At 31.2% G+C, this 17,582-nt stretch overlaps 3 protein-coding genes and 1 long non-coding RNA gene across 6 annotated transcripts in view; 1 reads left to right on the top strand and 3 right to left on the bottom strand.

Moving 5' to 3' along the window:
* csw (protein tyrosine phosphatase non-receptor type corkscrew) overlaps window positions 1-6,313 on the bottom strand; it is a 79,532-nt gene extending 73,219 nt beyond the window's left edge. For both annotated transcript variants that reach the window (XR_013007042.1, XM_076413079.1), the window contains exons 1-3: window positions 6,172-6,313; window positions 5,854-5,976; window positions 5,299-5,493 (exon numbers count right to left, since the gene is read on the bottom strand). Coding sequence is in view for 1 of the 2 variants with exons in the window: in XM_076413079.1 (XP_076269194.1) it covers window positions 5,299-5,493; window positions 5,854-5,976; window positions 6,172-6,185 (332 nt within the window). In the remaining variant the exon portion in view is untranslated. The remainder of the gene's footprint in view (window positions 1-5,298; window positions 5,494-5,853; window positions 5,977-6,171) is intronic.
* A 700-nt stretch (window positions 6,314-7,013) lies between these two features.
* Window positions 7,014-9,865, top strand: LOC143201914 (cdc42 homolog). The gene is made up of 5 exons (XM_076413118.1): window positions 7,014-7,147; window positions 7,423-7,498; window positions 7,767-7,879; window positions 7,940-8,049; window positions 8,253-9,865. The coding sequence occupies exons 2-5, from the start codon at window positions 7,434-7,436 to the stop codon at window positions 8,538-8,540; spliced, it is 576 nt and encodes a 191-aa protein (XP_076269233.1). The 5' UTR covers window positions 7,014-7,147; window positions 7,423-7,433; the 3' UTR covers window positions 8,541-9,865.
* A 478-nt stretch (window positions 9,866-10,343) lies between these two features.
* LOC143201903 (RNA-binding protein 45) lies at window positions 10,344-16,107 on the bottom strand. 2 transcript variants are annotated; one of them, XM_076413102.1, is made up of 9 exons: window positions 15,855-16,107; window positions 15,687-15,801; window positions 15,424-15,618; window positions 15,070-15,365; window positions 14,749-15,018; window positions 14,594-14,696; window positions 14,387-14,543; window positions 11,933-12,038; window positions 10,344-10,599 (listed from the first exon to the last, which is right to left on the bottom strand). In XM_076413102.1, exons 1-8 carry the CDS (start codon window positions 16,003-16,005, stop codon window positions 11,949-11,951), a joined length of 1,377 nt encoding a protein of 458 aa, XP_076269217.1. In that variant the 5' UTR covers window positions 16,006-16,107; the 3' UTR covers window positions 10,344-10,599; window positions 11,933-11,948. The 2 variants fall into 2 exon arrangements, with proteins under 2 accessions (XP_076269217.1, XP_076269216.1); XM_076413101.1 differs by having other exon boundaries at window positions 11,947-12,038.
* A 197-nt stretch (window positions 16,108-16,304) lies between these two features.
* Window positions 16,305-17,381, bottom strand: LOC143201918 (uncharacterized). The gene is made up of 2 exons (XR_013007046.1): window positions 17,150-17,381; window positions 16,305-16,610 (listed from the first exon to the last, which is right to left on the bottom strand). It is a non-coding gene; the product is annotated as an uncharacterized LOC143201918 (long non-coding RNA).
* Between the last annotated feature and the right edge of the window lie 201 nt (window positions 17,382-17,582).

Below are 17,582 nucleotides of genomic sequence, written 5' to 3'. Positions count from 1 at the left end.
ACTTGGTATAAAATTATTGAAATAACCAACCCAAGTGTCATATAAGGACTAAGAATGATTGTATTATGTTTTACCATATGGGACTGAAAATACCAGCAGTATAAAACGAAGCCATTGTATAAAAACCACAATGCCAAAACAAACAAAACTCGTTACATAAACTATGCTAATGTATCGCTGTAAAAAACTGCTAATTATATTAGCATATCTCGTCTGTTTGCATCATACCTCTATAGATAATTTAATTAACAAAACACACATTATCATTAACGTTGTCTGTTTAATTTCTGGTGATATATATAGAGTATTTTCTTAACTTTTAACGGGGTTGACTCTTACGGAGATAACGTAAGTTGTTTTGATATTTCTGTTCAGTAAGTACTGACAAACAACAATGGAAAGTTTGACTTAAATTGGATAAAACTCATTAAGGTTCGTGTCGATTAGTGTAAGGAAATGTTACAAAAATATGTTCGAAGTACATCAAAAGCCGTGTTTAATATCTGCACAGATGACGAATCAAGACCTGAAACGGTATGTGAATGATCTTTAACGGCACTTGTATTAAATCAAAACAGATAATTTTTTCGCAAATGGTGCCTCTAATAGAAAAACGAAGATATAATGATGGAATTTTAAATAATACCTCATTCCATTTTACACATAAATGAGAAGATGGGGATGAAGCTGCATAGAAAGTACTGGTAGTTATTTTATGGAGAAGGTACTGCAGTTGTATAAACGCTTCGTAATAAAAATATAATAACTCTGTTGTTAAGACCACTGCGCAAGGTTTCCATTGCTGTATATATTAAGAGAATTATTTGTTCAATTTGCATAACAACAGAAAACAGATTTGATAAACCATATATATAATTTGATACTGAACACACCGAGAAAAAATTAAAAAACTATTTCCGCTATAGAGCTGTTTCTACGAATAAATGTCATAGCTTCACTCAAACCAGTTAATGTATGCTTGACTACTCGACAAAGCAGTTTCTTGTCAATGCTATCAAACACGTTATATTATAATGATGCTGAAAGAATATATGCAAAATTGTATAATGCCATATCTCACTACTTATTGATAAAGTTAATTTTACGGTCTTTCCTTCATCTTACATCTTCGCGTCATGACTCACGCGTGAAATCTAACAAACATCGATCAGAACCAGACCAGTGATTCACTGAATGGCGTAATGGCTGACCTGAGGAATACAAATGAACATAAAGAACGAAACATTGTACAATTATAATAAAGAAATTCGATTTCACAATAATATAATCAATATTTTCAGGTGGTATTAACACATACACAGGTGCTACAACTGTTTTTGCAATGTATCATATCCTGGTACGTCTTATTGCTAAAAAGCTGTCATTCTAGGAAATCCCTTTAGGAGGTCTTTAAGAATTTTAATATGGATAGGATTAAATGCTTGTAGTACGCAGGAACAAACATAACAATTATAACATGTTGAAGAAAAAGACAATGAAAACGTGTATTATAGCATTGTATAGTGCTCCATTTTTAATATAAAATATAGAAAGCCTACGGGGGGGATTTAAGTAAAAGATTTGACGTACTTTGATCAGAAATATCATACCATATTAATCTGACTTGTTTATTTGATTTAAATTATTAGTAATTTTGGTCACTTATTATCGTTTTTTTCCCTAACTTTTATTTTTCGGAGAGAAATTACTATTTTTAAGACAGTATTGTTATATAGCCTATTCAAAGTTATTTTGTACATACGTCATCAAGATGTCTAATGTATTGCCTACCACATTTTGTAAATTCGTTTCAGAATCAGACAATAGTTTCCTTCTCATTTTATTCTAGTTAAAAAGGGACACAATGCTGTTTGATCAGTATGAACACGTAAACGAATGAGCCTGTCAAAATCGTCCGGTTGTCAGACGTATGTAAAATTCTTGAGAGCAATAGTGATGAGATCATGTGTGGCTGTCCACTATGGCCCATTGCGGTTGTATAATTAACTGTAGCTTTTAGATGTACTATTATGTTAAAATAAATTATATTTGATAACATTTTTGTTCAATTATTTTATTTAGATTAGAAATTTGTTGTATGTTAAAGCCAAACTGAACTAAAAGTCATAGTTGAGGGGCAACATTGCGACGTTTTGATCATGTGTTCAATTAAACGTTCAAATAAACGGTGAACTCACGGCACCTAAATTAATGACTTCAAAACGTTGCAGTGTTGCCACATCAACTTGAGTTTTAATTCATTTCGGCTTGATAACAAAAATCTAAATAAAACAATGAAATAAAAATAATGTTATAAAATATAATGTACTTTAACATTACAGTAGATCTAATGCATATATCTCGGTCTCGTTCAAACCAAGCAAAGCTCCAAAACAACGTTTATAACGGCTTATAACCTCAAAATACTATGTTTTGCATAATATTACGTATAATATAAATACTATACTCATGTTTTGAATAATTTTGCGGACGTTTGGCAACAGGCGAATTCGGTAAGCCTATTCGGTTACGTGTTCGAAAGTATCAGACAGCATTGCATCTCTTTTCGACTAGAATAAAATGATACGGCAATACATTCGATATAATTAGCCGCAAACATTTAACGTTAACTTAATAAAACTTAATATGTTAGAGTTCGATTAAAATTTGAAAGAAAACTTGCTTCTGACATTCAACCTTCCCGATCAAATAGATAACGGTTATGTGAAATCGACCTTTTTCTCATTGCTGTCTGATACACCGAATTATTCGAAACATTCCGTATTTCAATATAGACGCGATGTCGACATAACGGCAACTTACTATTTGAGAAAATTTCGGTGAAGCTGCAACCCATACCCAGTGTGATATTCAATTCAGTTTGGTAACATGACATAAATGCTGAATACCAATTCGTGACGAAAAAGAACGATTTCACGCGATATAGAAAAAAATAATTAGCATTATGACCTGACTATTCGCAGGTACACTGACAGCCGCCTGTCATTTTCCGCTCGGACGGAGTAAAGACGACGTCACACAAAGATGGTCATGAATCTGCGTCAGACGATGCGACCCGTGATTTCCGTACTACTTTTCCGAGTAATCGATCCGATTAAACCTCGCTCGAGCTTAATTTTGTATTGTGCTCGCGCCTCTTCGCGTATTAAAAGACATTGAAATGTTGTGTGCCTTGCATGCCGCGTTTATTTTTGTTTTTTCCTACAACTCTGCCCGATTGAAGGCACGTAGGTCAATGTTAAATCACACGACCGATGATACATTTCAATTCTACGACTATGCTTCTGTCACGAACCGATTAAAATTAATATATTCATCATTTAGTAAGTTAAAAAACAAAGGATGCTAGTAGAGTAACATACCTAAAACAATAAAACTATTAAAACAGAAACAGCGAAGCTGAAAATAGTATCATTTGTCTTTTTATATAATATTTACCGTATTTTCTTAAGTATTCAGTTCAAATATACACTAAAAATATATATCCGTTCGTAGATGGGTTAAAAATAAAATAATGACAAAAGGTGACAGTGACAGATCAGTGGCCAGAGCGAGTAATGTTAACGATCAAAATAGAAATGGCAAAACCCAAAATAGAAAATATCGCAGACGCGGCCAGAAGTAACATCCTGTATAATTGTTTATTTATTGCGTGTTGAAGTGTTTTCTTGTGTAGCAGATAGACGAACGAGTGGAATATAAACGTATTATAATGTCACTTTTCTGCTAACTGTTGCATATCAACAATGATAATTCGCTTTTTAAAATGCAGTGGAGGTTATTATTAAGCACATAAAATAATTATTTGATCAGATTAACCAATTCGATAAGAATAACAATTACTTATCGGACAGTAACTATTTGCTAGTTTTAATATATAAAAAATTATTAAAATGAATTAACTACCGAAAAGTTCTGAATACTAATATATACTAAAATAGGATTAACAGCTTCCCATCTAAGAAAATTACGAAGAACAGGTATGCAACCAGTAATTTCAACATGATCGAGTTCGTTTCCATATTATAATTAATTTTACATATGTTTATAAAAAAATGAAAATCATAAATACATTTGTTAAACATTATTTATTGTTATTATATAATTGTGGTTAGATATTATCAGTGTATGTGACAACAACACGTGTCATAACGATCATATATCCTGTATAAAAGCCCAATAAATGTTCATTTCGTGAAGTGAAAAACAACCGACAGTATTATTAATAGTGGATATCCATTATTAATGTCACCCAATCAGTAATCAAGAGATTGAAATGCAATAATCAATAATAATCAAGTTTGTATCAGAGACAGGACAGTAAACAAACAAATCCTTCCATAAAATGTTTGGACATACGTCTAAACATTTTCAGATGTATTAGTAAACTAAGTGAGAATTATTTTACTTATTTATATAAAAGTATATTTTTGGATCCTCCCTAATGTGTTATTGGAATGTATCAACATTTGGCATACTTTATCAAAAAAAAAAAGCATTAAACGTTTGAAGTCGATGTGTAATACATGTTTTTTTCTAAAAAATATTCAAAGAATTTTAATATGCATTTTAAAAATATCTCACATTTTCTAAAATGAAGTATACTATTTAAATCATCCTCTATTAGATGGATTGTTATTTTAATATTAATAATTGTGATGTTTATATTAATAACGACCATCAGACCTAAAATAACTAAAGCATTTTCTTATATACAATAAAATATCAAGACATATACTGGTTTAATGAGAAGAATTGAGTTCCCCAAAAATATCAAACGTTTGTTGCCATCTGATGCACTTTTTGAATACTAATATTTAGTCGACCTTCTTATATGAAAAATTATATGCCTGATGTATATCACGTTAGTTCTGTCTTTATTTGGTTCTATGACTCTAATAAGTTTTATTTGTATTTCCTGTATGTTATACAAATGGTTATTATGTTTTAAATAGATCTTTAATAAGACTAAGGTTTAGTAATTAGGTACAATTTTAAGATAACACTGTGTAATATAAAAATATTAGTATTGAAATAAATGTTTTATGTCACCAATTTTAGTTTAAATTTCTACTTATTCTTCAAAATTAAATATAGATAAAATAAATTAAATGACACTGTTAGTTTACTTAATATAGTACATAATAAAGAACTATTATTATTTATTTACTAACATCTAATCACTGTGCTAATATACATATAGCAAGTTTTAATAAAATTAACTCTGATATTAGAATAGAATTCTAGTTTTTATAAATATTACTTTACACTACTTACCTTTCAGTCGTAGGACCATCACAATTTAAAGGATATTTTAATTCGATGACATCTCCATTCTTCTCCTTCAATTGGCCTTGTTTTTCCGTGTAATACTGAACCAATTCTGACAATGTTGCAAATTTCTCTCCCCCATAAAGATCATAAAAATCTCCAGAGTTTTGTATTTTAATATGAGTGACTTCACCATTACGTCTAAGAAAAAAAAATTAACGTAGTCTATTTGATAAAAAATTAAATAAACTGTATATAAAAATTTTTTCTCGGTTTAATAATATCAGATATATAATTGAAACAAATTTGTATTAAATTTAAAAAATATTTATAGTTGTAGGATTTATTTTCTACTAACATTATGCATTTATAAATATTATTAAGGATACTAAAATGTTATTTGCAAGGTGAACAGCTTATACAATTGCATAAATACAGATAGGGTCTCTCTAAGTTACAACAAAACCACAATAGATAGGCGTGGATCCACTCACATCATTACACATAATGCCATTCAATGATAACTATATAATTTAACTAAATAAAATAATGATATCATACCTGACAGAAAGGGTAAAATCGCCGGGATTAGATGTACTTGGTCGAGCCAAAAAGCTACAATCAACGCCCCTTTCCATTAATACCCTTTCAGCATCAATCCCATTGATAGTGGACCAAAACCACCTGTAGCAAATCAATATCAAAATTTAATTTCGCCATAGTACCAGTAGGCCTTGAAAAACGTATATCGCTAAGGAAAATAAACAATTTATCCCTGTAATTTTCGAATTCTGCGAGTCCTTCTAATTTACTGAGTTAAGTTTATAGCCAAACTGCATTTCTAAAAATATACTCCATATTACAAAAAATATTACTTACCTTCGGGAGCTCATAATGATGCATTTAACTTTATGAAAAAAAGCATTAAATTAAGGAAAAACCAACTTTAACCTTTATCGCCATCTTGAATACGCGTTACAGGCGGATCCAAAAAGTTCTCTATTATTATAATGTGTCAATTTACCGGTGCCTAATAAAAACTAATCTCTACATAACAAATTGTACAGAAACAAATATTTACAGACACCATAGCATACTATATTAATCCTAGTAATTTAATTAAACTATACGCATATGTAGAAGTATTTTAATGCAATAGTATTTTATTGTTTTCTTAATAACTGTATTAATGAATATATTATATAGATGAAATAATGACTGTTTTTGTTACTTAATAAAAATCGTTTAATAATAATAAACTACAGAAATTATATATACATATAGTACAACTGAGTAACAACTGTTCTACAAGTGATATGACTGAGACTGCACTATGATATTGTCGGTGCTGTGTCCAGTAAATTTTCCGATGAACCCTCTGCTAAAAGATCTTGATGTGCAATTCGTTTTCTCTCTGCAAGCTGTGGCTTTGTAACAGTTACATATTTATAGAATCTGAATCCTAATATTCCGGTTCCAACAACTGTAACTCCTATGCACGTCCAAACAAAACCCTTGTGAAAGACGTCCAACACGTTATTAATTTGCTTTTTTGAAATTCGTTTCATTTTTATTTTGATAAAACAGTCTTTAATACACCCAATTTTCAAAACTTCCCATTGAAAGTAGTTTTTTAACCTAAAAATTGCGAGGTCCCTCTTCTCTTTTAACACGACAGCGCTCAATCAATATTTTATCAGCGGCTAACTTAACAAGGAACAGAGTTTCTTCTAAGCTTGCGGATATGTTAGTAAGATGTCGGTAGTGTATTCGATTGAAGTTCTGTGTGTACGTGAATAGTGGGAACCCAACCCAAAACTTTAGAATTTCTAACATTTTTTTATACTCTGAACAGGTAATTGTTATTAACGAATGCAAAAATAAATATTCCGTGCTTGGTTATTCGGTTTGACTCACTTTACAGAGCAACAAAGTAGGTTTCCGGTCACTTTTCAATTACGCTAGCTGAATTAAAAATGGCAGCAAATTGATAAAAATACCTGCATAATTTAACTGAAAGAAAAGTATACTGTGCTCTTAATTATATTATTACCTTTTTTACGTGGCATATGTGTCTGGATTGGAAAAGGTTCTGATTTATATGAACTATTGCATTTTTTGGTTTTCTAGGTGTATTCAAAATGCAGACAATTAAGTGTGTAGTGGTTGGTGATGGAGCAGTAGGTAAAACATGTTTACTCATTAGGTGAGTTTTTAATATTACTTTCATGGTGCATGGGTCTTATGGGCTATAGAAAATCCAGATATAAAACTAAATTATTAGAGCAAATCAAGATATTACATTAACCACACCTTCAGCAGTTAACTTTTCTTATTTTTATAAGTATTTTAGACAGTGTGATTTATAACAAATATATATTATCACATTCAGTAATTGATCCTGTCATAAAACTTGAATCATTTTTTTTCTGATAAAATACCTTAAGTTTGATGTATCTTAACTTATTTTTTAGCTATACAACCAATAAATTTCCTTCCGAATATGTTCCAACTGTATTTGATAACTATGCAGTAACTGTTATGATTGGTGGTGAGCCCTATACACTTGGTTTATTTGATACAGCTGGTAGGTTGTTAATATTTTTGTTTATATTTAATTCAATATTTATCCTATGTATAATCTTAGGTCAGGAAGATTATGATAGACTACGTCCCCTAAGTTACCCACAGACGGATGTATTCTTAGTCTGTTTTTCAGTAGTAAGCCCATCTTCATTTGAAAATGTAAAAGAGAAGGTAAGTTCTGAATTATGTTTTATATTTTTATATGTTAATATATTTCATCACTTCATTTTTATGTAGTTATCTCTGTTGATTTATGATAAAAGCATTGTTATATTTCCTTTTATTTTTATACATTATTTTTTGCTCAATAATGAATAATATGCAGCAATTAAAATATATTTTGTGAGATAAAAGAAACAATATATATGTTTCAGTGGGTGCCTGAGATAACACATCATTGTCAAAAAACACCATTCTTACTTGTTGGTACTCAAGTTGACCTTCGAGACGATGGAGCAACAATCGAAAAATTAGCAAAGAACAAACAGAAGCCCATTTCAATTGAACAGGGAGAGAAGTTGGCTAAGGAACTAAAAGCTGTGAAATATGTAGAGTGTTCGGCACTGACACAGAAGGGTTTGAAGAATGTCTTCGATGAGGCCATATTAGCTGCACTGGAGCCACCAGAGCCGGTCAGGCGCAAAAAGTGCATCATCCTTTAAAAACAATACTGATTGGATGTCTATAAAAGTATTGCAAACTAAACTAATGTAAGGCGAAGACTAATTTGGTTTTGAAAGATGGATATTGACTAAATCAGTAGGATTTATACATATATCTATATATATAAATATATATATAAATTGGGACAATGGAATCATATTTAATTTGAGACCTGCCGAGGATATGCAGATTAAATACGATATAAATTAGGTATGATTCCATGAAAACCAATATAATTTTAATCGAGAAAAAAAATTCGTTGAAGCATTGCACATACACTATTTAATCTAACCCTTAACGTTGACTAAAACTTTTTTACAGAAAAATTAGACCCGGTAAGGGGTACGCGTAACGTTAAGTGATTGGAAGGAAACTAACCAGTGTAATATAACTCTAAAATACAATTGTCTCGTCTTTAAGGTCCTTCTCTTCCAAGAATGTGCTACTACTAGTTCATTTGCTTTAAACAAATTGCACAACGTCTTGTTTATTTAGCTTATTTCATTATCTTTTGTTCTATTCGTTTAGTTCTACAAGTTTCCATTTTATCGGTCGGGAATATTGATGGCCAAGTCGTAACAAGTTTATGTAATCCGGTACAAATTAATTATCAAGTTGTTTTAAATGTTCCACAAAAATGTAATTGCCATGGTAGCACGTGGATGGTGGTGACAGTTCGCAAGGAGACTACTCTCGATGGTAGTACTGATTAAGAAATTATGGTGCTATATTGAAATGGTAGTAAATATATGCATTTAAAACAACTTCAAAATTACTAGAAAATAATGTTTGGAGAACATTATGATTTTTAATTTTAAGAGAAAATAATAGAGTTGCCTTAGTAAGCAGAGTAGATGTTGAATCAATTGTCCATGTAAGATGCGAAACATATATATATCACATAGGTCAAAAGATAAGCATATTTTACGAAATTATTTAAAGCGTATCTAATGGATAAATCTTCCGCTATCGTCGCAAAACTATTGTATCTTCCAATGACCACAATATAGTGTTTTTGCTCTGCTTACACCCTGTATTATAGATATTCTAATTAGCAGCTAAGATCTATTATATAGGGATCATTAAGCCAACTGTAATATTTTATACGTAGGTTAACAGTTGTATATACCGCAATTGAGAGAGGTGAGAATGAAAGTTACATGTAAATGCATTTAAACTACGAAAAACTACTGGAGGTTTTATTTTTTAATACTAACACTATATGTCGATTATTTTTAAGTGTGTAAGAACTGGGTGTTCTCTTTTTGTGATTGAGTTGATATATTTACCTTAATTTAATACCGAAATAAAACATATATAAATCGCCTTTTGTTTCAATTCAACTGCATGCATTATCTAGAGTGCTTGGCGCCTCTTTTCAAATTAAATTTTACCACGCCCGCTTTTTATTCTTATATCAACATTGGTTTTGCGAATTCGTATGTGGAACTTATCTGTTTAAAAGAGTGATGTAATGTTGGTTAAGTGACGTACATCTTATGTGTTTCTATTTCTATATGTCATAGTCCCTTATCGTATGGATTGATAATGAAGGCGGTTAACTGTTACAGAAGAAAAGGCTTGCTTTGTTTTTATCGATTACGGTTACTTGCGGTCAATCGGGATTTGTGTAACCACTTTCAATTAAATAAATAATATAATTTCAGAACGAGATGTGCGTCAAACTTTTTTGTAAGCAGTATTTATTCTGTCTTAATTTTTAACAAAAATTTCCTTCTACTAGGAATACTATATTTATCTGCGATGAGGGGGGGGGGGGTGTTGAAATAAAATTACGACAATGTGACAAAAATATATATTCAATTTATAGTAGAAAAAAAAAACACAAAACAAACATGTCCAGAGAGCTGGTTAATAAATTAATTCTGGTCGAACGGTAAAACAAACGTATGTAAACAGTTAGTTATGCAGTAACTAGTTCACATGTTTATTGTATGTTAACAGTAAAATGTAAAGTAACGTCGCAAAATCGTACAATGAAAATAAGTTGGGTAGTTCTGCGTCAATTTTAATGTGTCCTTGTCTATGTCGGGATTTCTAAAAGAAAATAACTCAAATAAATAACAACGTATCGGTTAAATTAAAAACAAAGAAAAGCAAAGACTGATCCTAAAACGATATTGTTATCGGGAGTATTTGAAACAGGTGGCGTAGCTGAAAAGAACGAACGCGATAAGAAAAAAGACAGACGCCATCGAAAACAATGAAGCATCGCTAGGTCTTAAATCAAACGGTTGCTTGGCGACACAAAAATACATATTCAAATACACGTTACGATCAGTACCTTGATGTAAATATAATTAATTTTGAACGTAATTTCATGGAATGCTGCACAATTCATAGAAATAAAACAAAATTACTTCAAATAAGGTAGAGTAAAAAAAGTACTAAACTGCTTAAAAAGAAAAATTTTAACTACGTCTACTGTATTATTAAGTTTATGTGTAAAATGCTTAACAAAATATATTTGAATCCAAACCAAAAATAACGAAAGCCGATTTAAATAAATTTATAATATAACAATAATAAATTGTTGGTTTCTGTTCAAATTATGGACAAAAATTTATTAATGGATAAGTGATTGGAGAAAATAGGTGTCATAAGTCATTACCATGTATAATTAGTAATCTTTATAACTACGATAGTTATTACGAGTTTCCTAATAATTTATTATATGCTTGTCCCAAATATTCTTTAATTTTAATAAGGTTGAATAAATGTATTGAATGTCTTTCAATACCGTGATTCATTATCAAGTTGCCTTTGTAAATGTCTAGTTATTTGTTTTATCGGAAAATGTCAGTCGTTGATAGGACAACATTGATTTCACGAACATTCTCATTAATCAACACATTACAATGGACACGAAAATGCAATACACAGACGAATACAGGTAAGTAACATACAGATTAAGAAATTATTAAAATTAAATAAAATTACCTGTTATTGTTAGACTATCGAGTCGCTTGGGTCTGATTAGTTGTCAGTCTGTCTCAAAAAATTATGGTTACCAGCGAGATTGTTGTTAAAGATAAGCAAGCAAGTGCGACAAAAATATATACAAACATGTTCTGGGAATTGTCAAATAATTATTTTCTGCGAACGGTGAAAGTTTATCGTTATCTAATCGGTGTAAATTAGAAAATCTAGCATGATTAGGTTTTAAAAGAAAATGTTATATGTTCAGACCCATGTCCTTAATCCTTTCTGGAACGAAACTTTGATTCTAACGATAACAAGAATATTATACGGATTTATTCAGTTGAATCTGATCAGATTTTTTAAAATATGAATACGTTAATGTTTATTACCATTGTTTTACGAATCGTCAGGCTCATAACTGAGTGAAGTACATGAAGCGCATACTTACATCGAATACTATACCTTTAATCACCGTCCATACGCTGCCTTTTCCGTTGTTCCTCCGCCTGCAAAACTTTTAAACGCACCCCGTTCACTTCCGCGCCGTGGAGTGTCTGAAGAATAATAAATTAACGTTTAGTTCACGAATTTATGTTTCCCTTCTAGAGAAAGATAAAATGGTAATTTTGTAGGAACAGAAGGCGGCATGAAACACCTGCTTAATTTGAAGAATCGATTACTAAGAATACCAATCTGAATCGGGAATATTTGCATATTTCTTTAACAAAGGCGCTGCATTTATTCGACAAGAAGAAGCTAGAAGCTACATTGGTTTAACAGTGCCTATTTAACCTGTTTATTAATCGACCACAAGAGACTTCATTATCAAAATCGGTATTCCATGGGCTCTGAATGACAACCCAAACGTGGTTGATCAAGAGGTAAGGCAACCACAAAAACTTGCTGTTTAGTGTGGATTTTGACTCGACGTTGCCATTGGTGCTTTTTAGAAATTAAACGAGTCATGGGTATGGTTACCTCTCGCAGAAGTGACGTAAACCGGTTTGCAAGTTTGAGCTATTTGACCCTGCTAGTCCTAGAATAATTTTTCCGAAGTCACAGGTGTATATATATATATATATATATATATATATACACATATAATAAAAGAAAATTTCGTTAAGACCTCACAAGCAACTTGTTGCAATCGATTTCAATATCCACCCGTCTTAGTTCAAAAACTGTATAGATCCCTTTAGCTATACTCTATATAATATAGCAAAACAACAGGAAAGATGAAGACAAGATACTTAATGTTGTTCAACGAGCTGCCACAGGTTCATTTAATTTGCCAAGTACTACAACCGATGCTAATTCTGAACAATAGGAGAAGGCAACTGATGAAGTGTTCCGTAAATAACCTGATGCTATTCCACCTACTTATTACCACCCATAACATGATGTTAAATAGCAGAATTATCACTATGTTGTGAAAAACTGTAAAAAATATACCCTGAGCTCAGGCTATACGCTCTCGATGAAACAGGAGAAGCACCAGTATCTAGATATGATTAAAACAATAGAATACAGGTAGTAATCAAATTATAACTTGATTAATGGTGGATCAACTCCGCAAAATTAACCAATATTTTTGTTAACGATAACGATGTTAACGCTTCTATATTTGTATGTTTTTTTCTTACAAAAACCATAAGTAATTTTTTGGCGATTTTCATATAAACATTTCAAAATAAACTGCATGAGTACGGGAATAATTCTATAATGTTTTTGGTGGCCCTAAATTTTAATAATAGCTAATTTAAAACGTTTAAATCAAACACTTGGGGGTCCCACGTGTTGACTGAACGAAAACTTTATCAACCGTACCTTCCATTGCTTAACCGGCAACAAAAATAGAATATTTGTATAAAATTGTGTCGTATTAAAATTATATTTTTACGAGAATTGCAAACTTAAAAAACATCACCTAAACATGCCTCAGTTGATAACCAGTTCAATATGCTCGACGATGTGCCTAAACCTGTTGATAACTTCATCACTTACAAAGCAGCAACAGCTTACAAGCGAGATAGTAAAATTATAAATTTATTATGAATTTTATTATGAAATTTCGGTTCAAATTACGGACAAATAATGTTAAATAGGGTTTTATTTCTATCAGAATTTAAATAATAGCTTGGGGACAAGTAACTTTTTAGTTTCTTATGCTTTTCAACGCGAATTTATTCATAGATTTTGTAGAGACCGGAACATACGGTAGTCTAACGGGACGAAGTCTGGGTTGTATGGTGGATGTATCAAAACTTCCATGCTATATTTTTCGCAGAATGGAAGACAGACGTTTTTTGTTTATCAATTCTTGTCGTTTTTTAACCATCTCTATATGCATTTGTTGTTGACAGTGGAGTCAAATTAATAGTTCCTTTCAGATACCACCAAATATTTACCAACGCCTTCCTTAGCGACATCGAGGGATCTGTAATCATCTGTGAAGCTTCTCCAGACTTTGGACTTCGTTTCAAGAGCGATTTACAAACATCAGGTGTATTTAGCATTATATATTTTACGCATGGTTAAAAACCGTTTTATGGTTGATGTTTAGTTCCGTGGCGAGATGAAAAATGTCCGTCTATCTCGTTATTTTAAAGAAATTCAACACCGTTTACTGGACCGAGTAGGTGAATTACTATACCTTTATATCCAAAATGTCTTATACACTGTTAGGTTTGAAATGCGCTATAGTATGGCTTCATTTGATTAGCAAAAAGGAAATGGTTTTCCCCCCACATTATATTAGTGTATAAATATTAAAAAACCATGATAACAAAGTGACATATCCCTCTTAGATAAGTTTCCAACTGACACCCTTCTCTGTCAAAAAATTATACTGAGCATTCAAATGAAATACACCCATTTAACAGTAGCATGTTAAGGATCTTACCTGTATTGCTTCTGATGCTGATCTTCTACTGGCATATTTTGCATATCCACAATTTCTATTGGCTAACATATACACTTCAATGAGATTTCCGAAACGGCAAAATAAGTCCCTCAATATGGTGTTGGATAATGCTTGTGGGGAGCATACAATAAAGCATCTACAATTTTATGCCCGTAAATTATACGAATAGTTTACATTAATAATTACCTTGCTACTGTCTCCTCATCAATATTGGCTAGTGGTTGTGAATCTGGTAAATCCACACTGCAATTTAACTGACTCCCCGCATTGCTTAGATTTAATAAAGTAGCTATAAGAAAATAAAATGTTTCCTTGCGGGATTGCTTAGACAATTTTAGTACCTGGATTGAGACCTGCTGCTTGAATAATACTAGTGGCTTGAGCTAAAGTTTCAGCAATGTGCAGTAAATCTTTTCTGGAGTTTTCAGGCAATTCTGCTTTCCCATCAAAATCTGGCTTTACAATCAGACGATAGCCTGGGGGATATTCAAAACCATGAAGTTTTTCTTTTGCGTGGGCTGCCCATTGTGAACTAGTATAAACAACTTCTCCAACAGCTCTGGATGCTCTTGAATTACCACCTTCATACCTAATCTGGCAATAATCCATCCCTAGTAAACACTAGTTGTAGTAATGATTTCTAGTTAATAATTTAGACTTACCTGGTACAATATCAAACAATTTCCATAATTGATCCTGATTTAACTCAGGACTGGCAATGACTGTTAATTTTGTATAGCCTTCATTAATACCAGACGATGTTGATAATGATAAATTAGGTGTTAAGGTATTGATATTTTTAGAACTTCCACTACTAATTAAATATTCACTTCCAGAATTATTTCTAGATGTATCCCTATCTGTCCTTTTGGGATTCTGATCTGGTCTTCTAGGTTCAGCAAAAACTGGCTTATATTTTCTATCACATTCCTCAAATGCTTTAGCTGCATGGGAAAATCTGAAAATGGTTTGCTTTAGAACATTTGTAGACATTTAACCCAGTATATTATATTTACTTGTGGTATTTGACATAACCAATTCCTTTACTTTCACCAGAAATTTTATCTTTTAATATATTTATATAGTCTAGTTCACCAAATTGTCCAAAATACTCATATAGTTCATGTGTTGTCATTGACTTTGGGCACACTATAAATAATCTCTGTGCTTTTTCTTCTTCGTACGAGTCTCTTTTTGATCCTTGATCACGACTAAAATATAAACATAGCTAATAATACATTTTATTATTTTATTTAAAAACTACAAGTTTTATGCATACCTTGATGCTATCATTACTTTAATTTTTCTTAATCCATTAACTATACTTGCGCCATTCAAAGACTCTAAAGCTAAAGCTGCTTCAGATGTTTTAGCATATTTAATATAGGTTACACCTGAAAGTGTACAAATGTAAATATCGGACCAAAATTACAAATGTATAAAATACCTTTATATTCCCCAGTGGCCTTATCTTTTACCATCCAGAGTTCTTCAATGGTCCCATATTCCCTAAAACTCTTCCGAAAATCATCTTCAGTTAGAGATTTCGGTCCGATAATGAATAATCTAGAAAACGGTGGCGTATCCAAGTTAGACATACTTTCTTTTGTTTATATTTATTATTATTATGATTATTTTAAAAATAAAAACTGTAAATACAGCCCAAAGAGAGTGTCAATTTTCAATTGCTGTCAAATGAAAATGTATATCTGGTTATATAGGCTGCGGACGTCATATAATATTTGCCTCTTAATGCCATGAAATGTAAAGAAGAAGTTTATTGTATATTATTTTCGCTTATTAATTAATTTGAAATCATGGTTATACTGGTAAGAAAAATTATAATACTAGATATGATTCTTTAGAATAAGCAAACTCGCTAAATTAAACTAACATATTTAAATAAAAATAGTTTTTATTTATAGAAAACATCAAATAAATTACATATATACTCAGCCTTTTAATACTTTAGGTTTTATTTCTACTGGTTATGAAATATACTTATTTTTCAGATAACATATCTATCTATCTGTGTTATAGCTTTAAGCAAATATTATTTCTGGCTTTTCATCGTCAGCGTACACTCGATGGGTTCCTCTTTTCCACCAGTAATTTTGTTTTGGGTTTACTGCTATCGTTTTTAGCAAATATTTATATTCAATGCTGGGGCTATCTTCTTGTCGTAAACGGTATAGTTCAATATCTAAAAATAAAAAGCGTAATTATAGCAGATAAAGTATATTTATTAGTGGTTTGAAATAGATCCTGTATTGTTTAGAAACCTTTGTGGTATAATAATTTGATTTGACAATTTTTATTTAGTCATATAAATAATTATGTTAAAAGTTGGTGGTTGTTATAAGATTTAAAATTTAAAACTTAATTTAATAACCAATGTATATAACTTTAATTGCTTAGAATTTGATAAAAGTATCTTCAACATTAACATTATTATTTATTTACACACAAAATTTAAAATTATTTAGCTGTTTATATCAAAGCATGATATTTTTATATATTTTTTCAATATAATTGCAATAGAAAACTATAATGAATTATTATAAGTGAAAATATTCTCTATGAACTGTCATTTCGCGAGCGTCATTTTCTATCATTTTTGACATGTTATATTTTTTGATTAACTATTTAAATTTATTTTGCTTGTAAAACGTGTTTTGTGTTTCGAAAAAGTGTAATTTTATTTTATGCAGCATAAAATAATGATAAAATCAATGTACTTACTTTTCGGTTCTTGTACGTACGCCGGAAAAGCGTGTTTGCCGGTAAAACTCACAATCAGCATTAACATTATGAGGAAAGTGTTCATTATGATAGCGAAAAGGAATATCGTTTTCTCGCGTTGATATGCACTCTTTAAATGTCGTTAAACGACTAAGAGGATGCCGACGGGTGCCATAGAACTTTCTTTGTGGTTCTCTCTAATTTGTGGCCGGTTCCGTAGCTTTATCGAGGACGGTAATAATCGCTGGGTTACCCCTAATGTTTTTTCTATAATCACGCTCACTTTCCCTTTACATATGCATTTGTGTTGCGCATGGATTTTCGCCCAGGCACATAAAACTTATCCTTGATGCGGTGATTTATGCGTGTCGGTTTTTTTTGTATATGCATTCATACTGTCTCACGGAATCACCTTGATTCAGAGCGAATATCA

This window comes from Rhynchophorus ferrugineus, unplaced genomic scaffold (assembly GCF_030347505.1).
Source record: "Rhynchophorus ferrugineus isolate W39M unplaced genomic scaffold, kcgeb_rfMv2 rfM9, whole genome shotgun sequence".
NCBI classification, from domain to species: domain Eukaryota; kingdom Metazoa; phylum Arthropoda; class Insecta; order Coleoptera; family Curculionidae; genus Rhynchophorus; species Rhynchophorus ferrugineus.
This window is presented reverse-complemented; position numbering and strand designations above follow the sequence as displayed.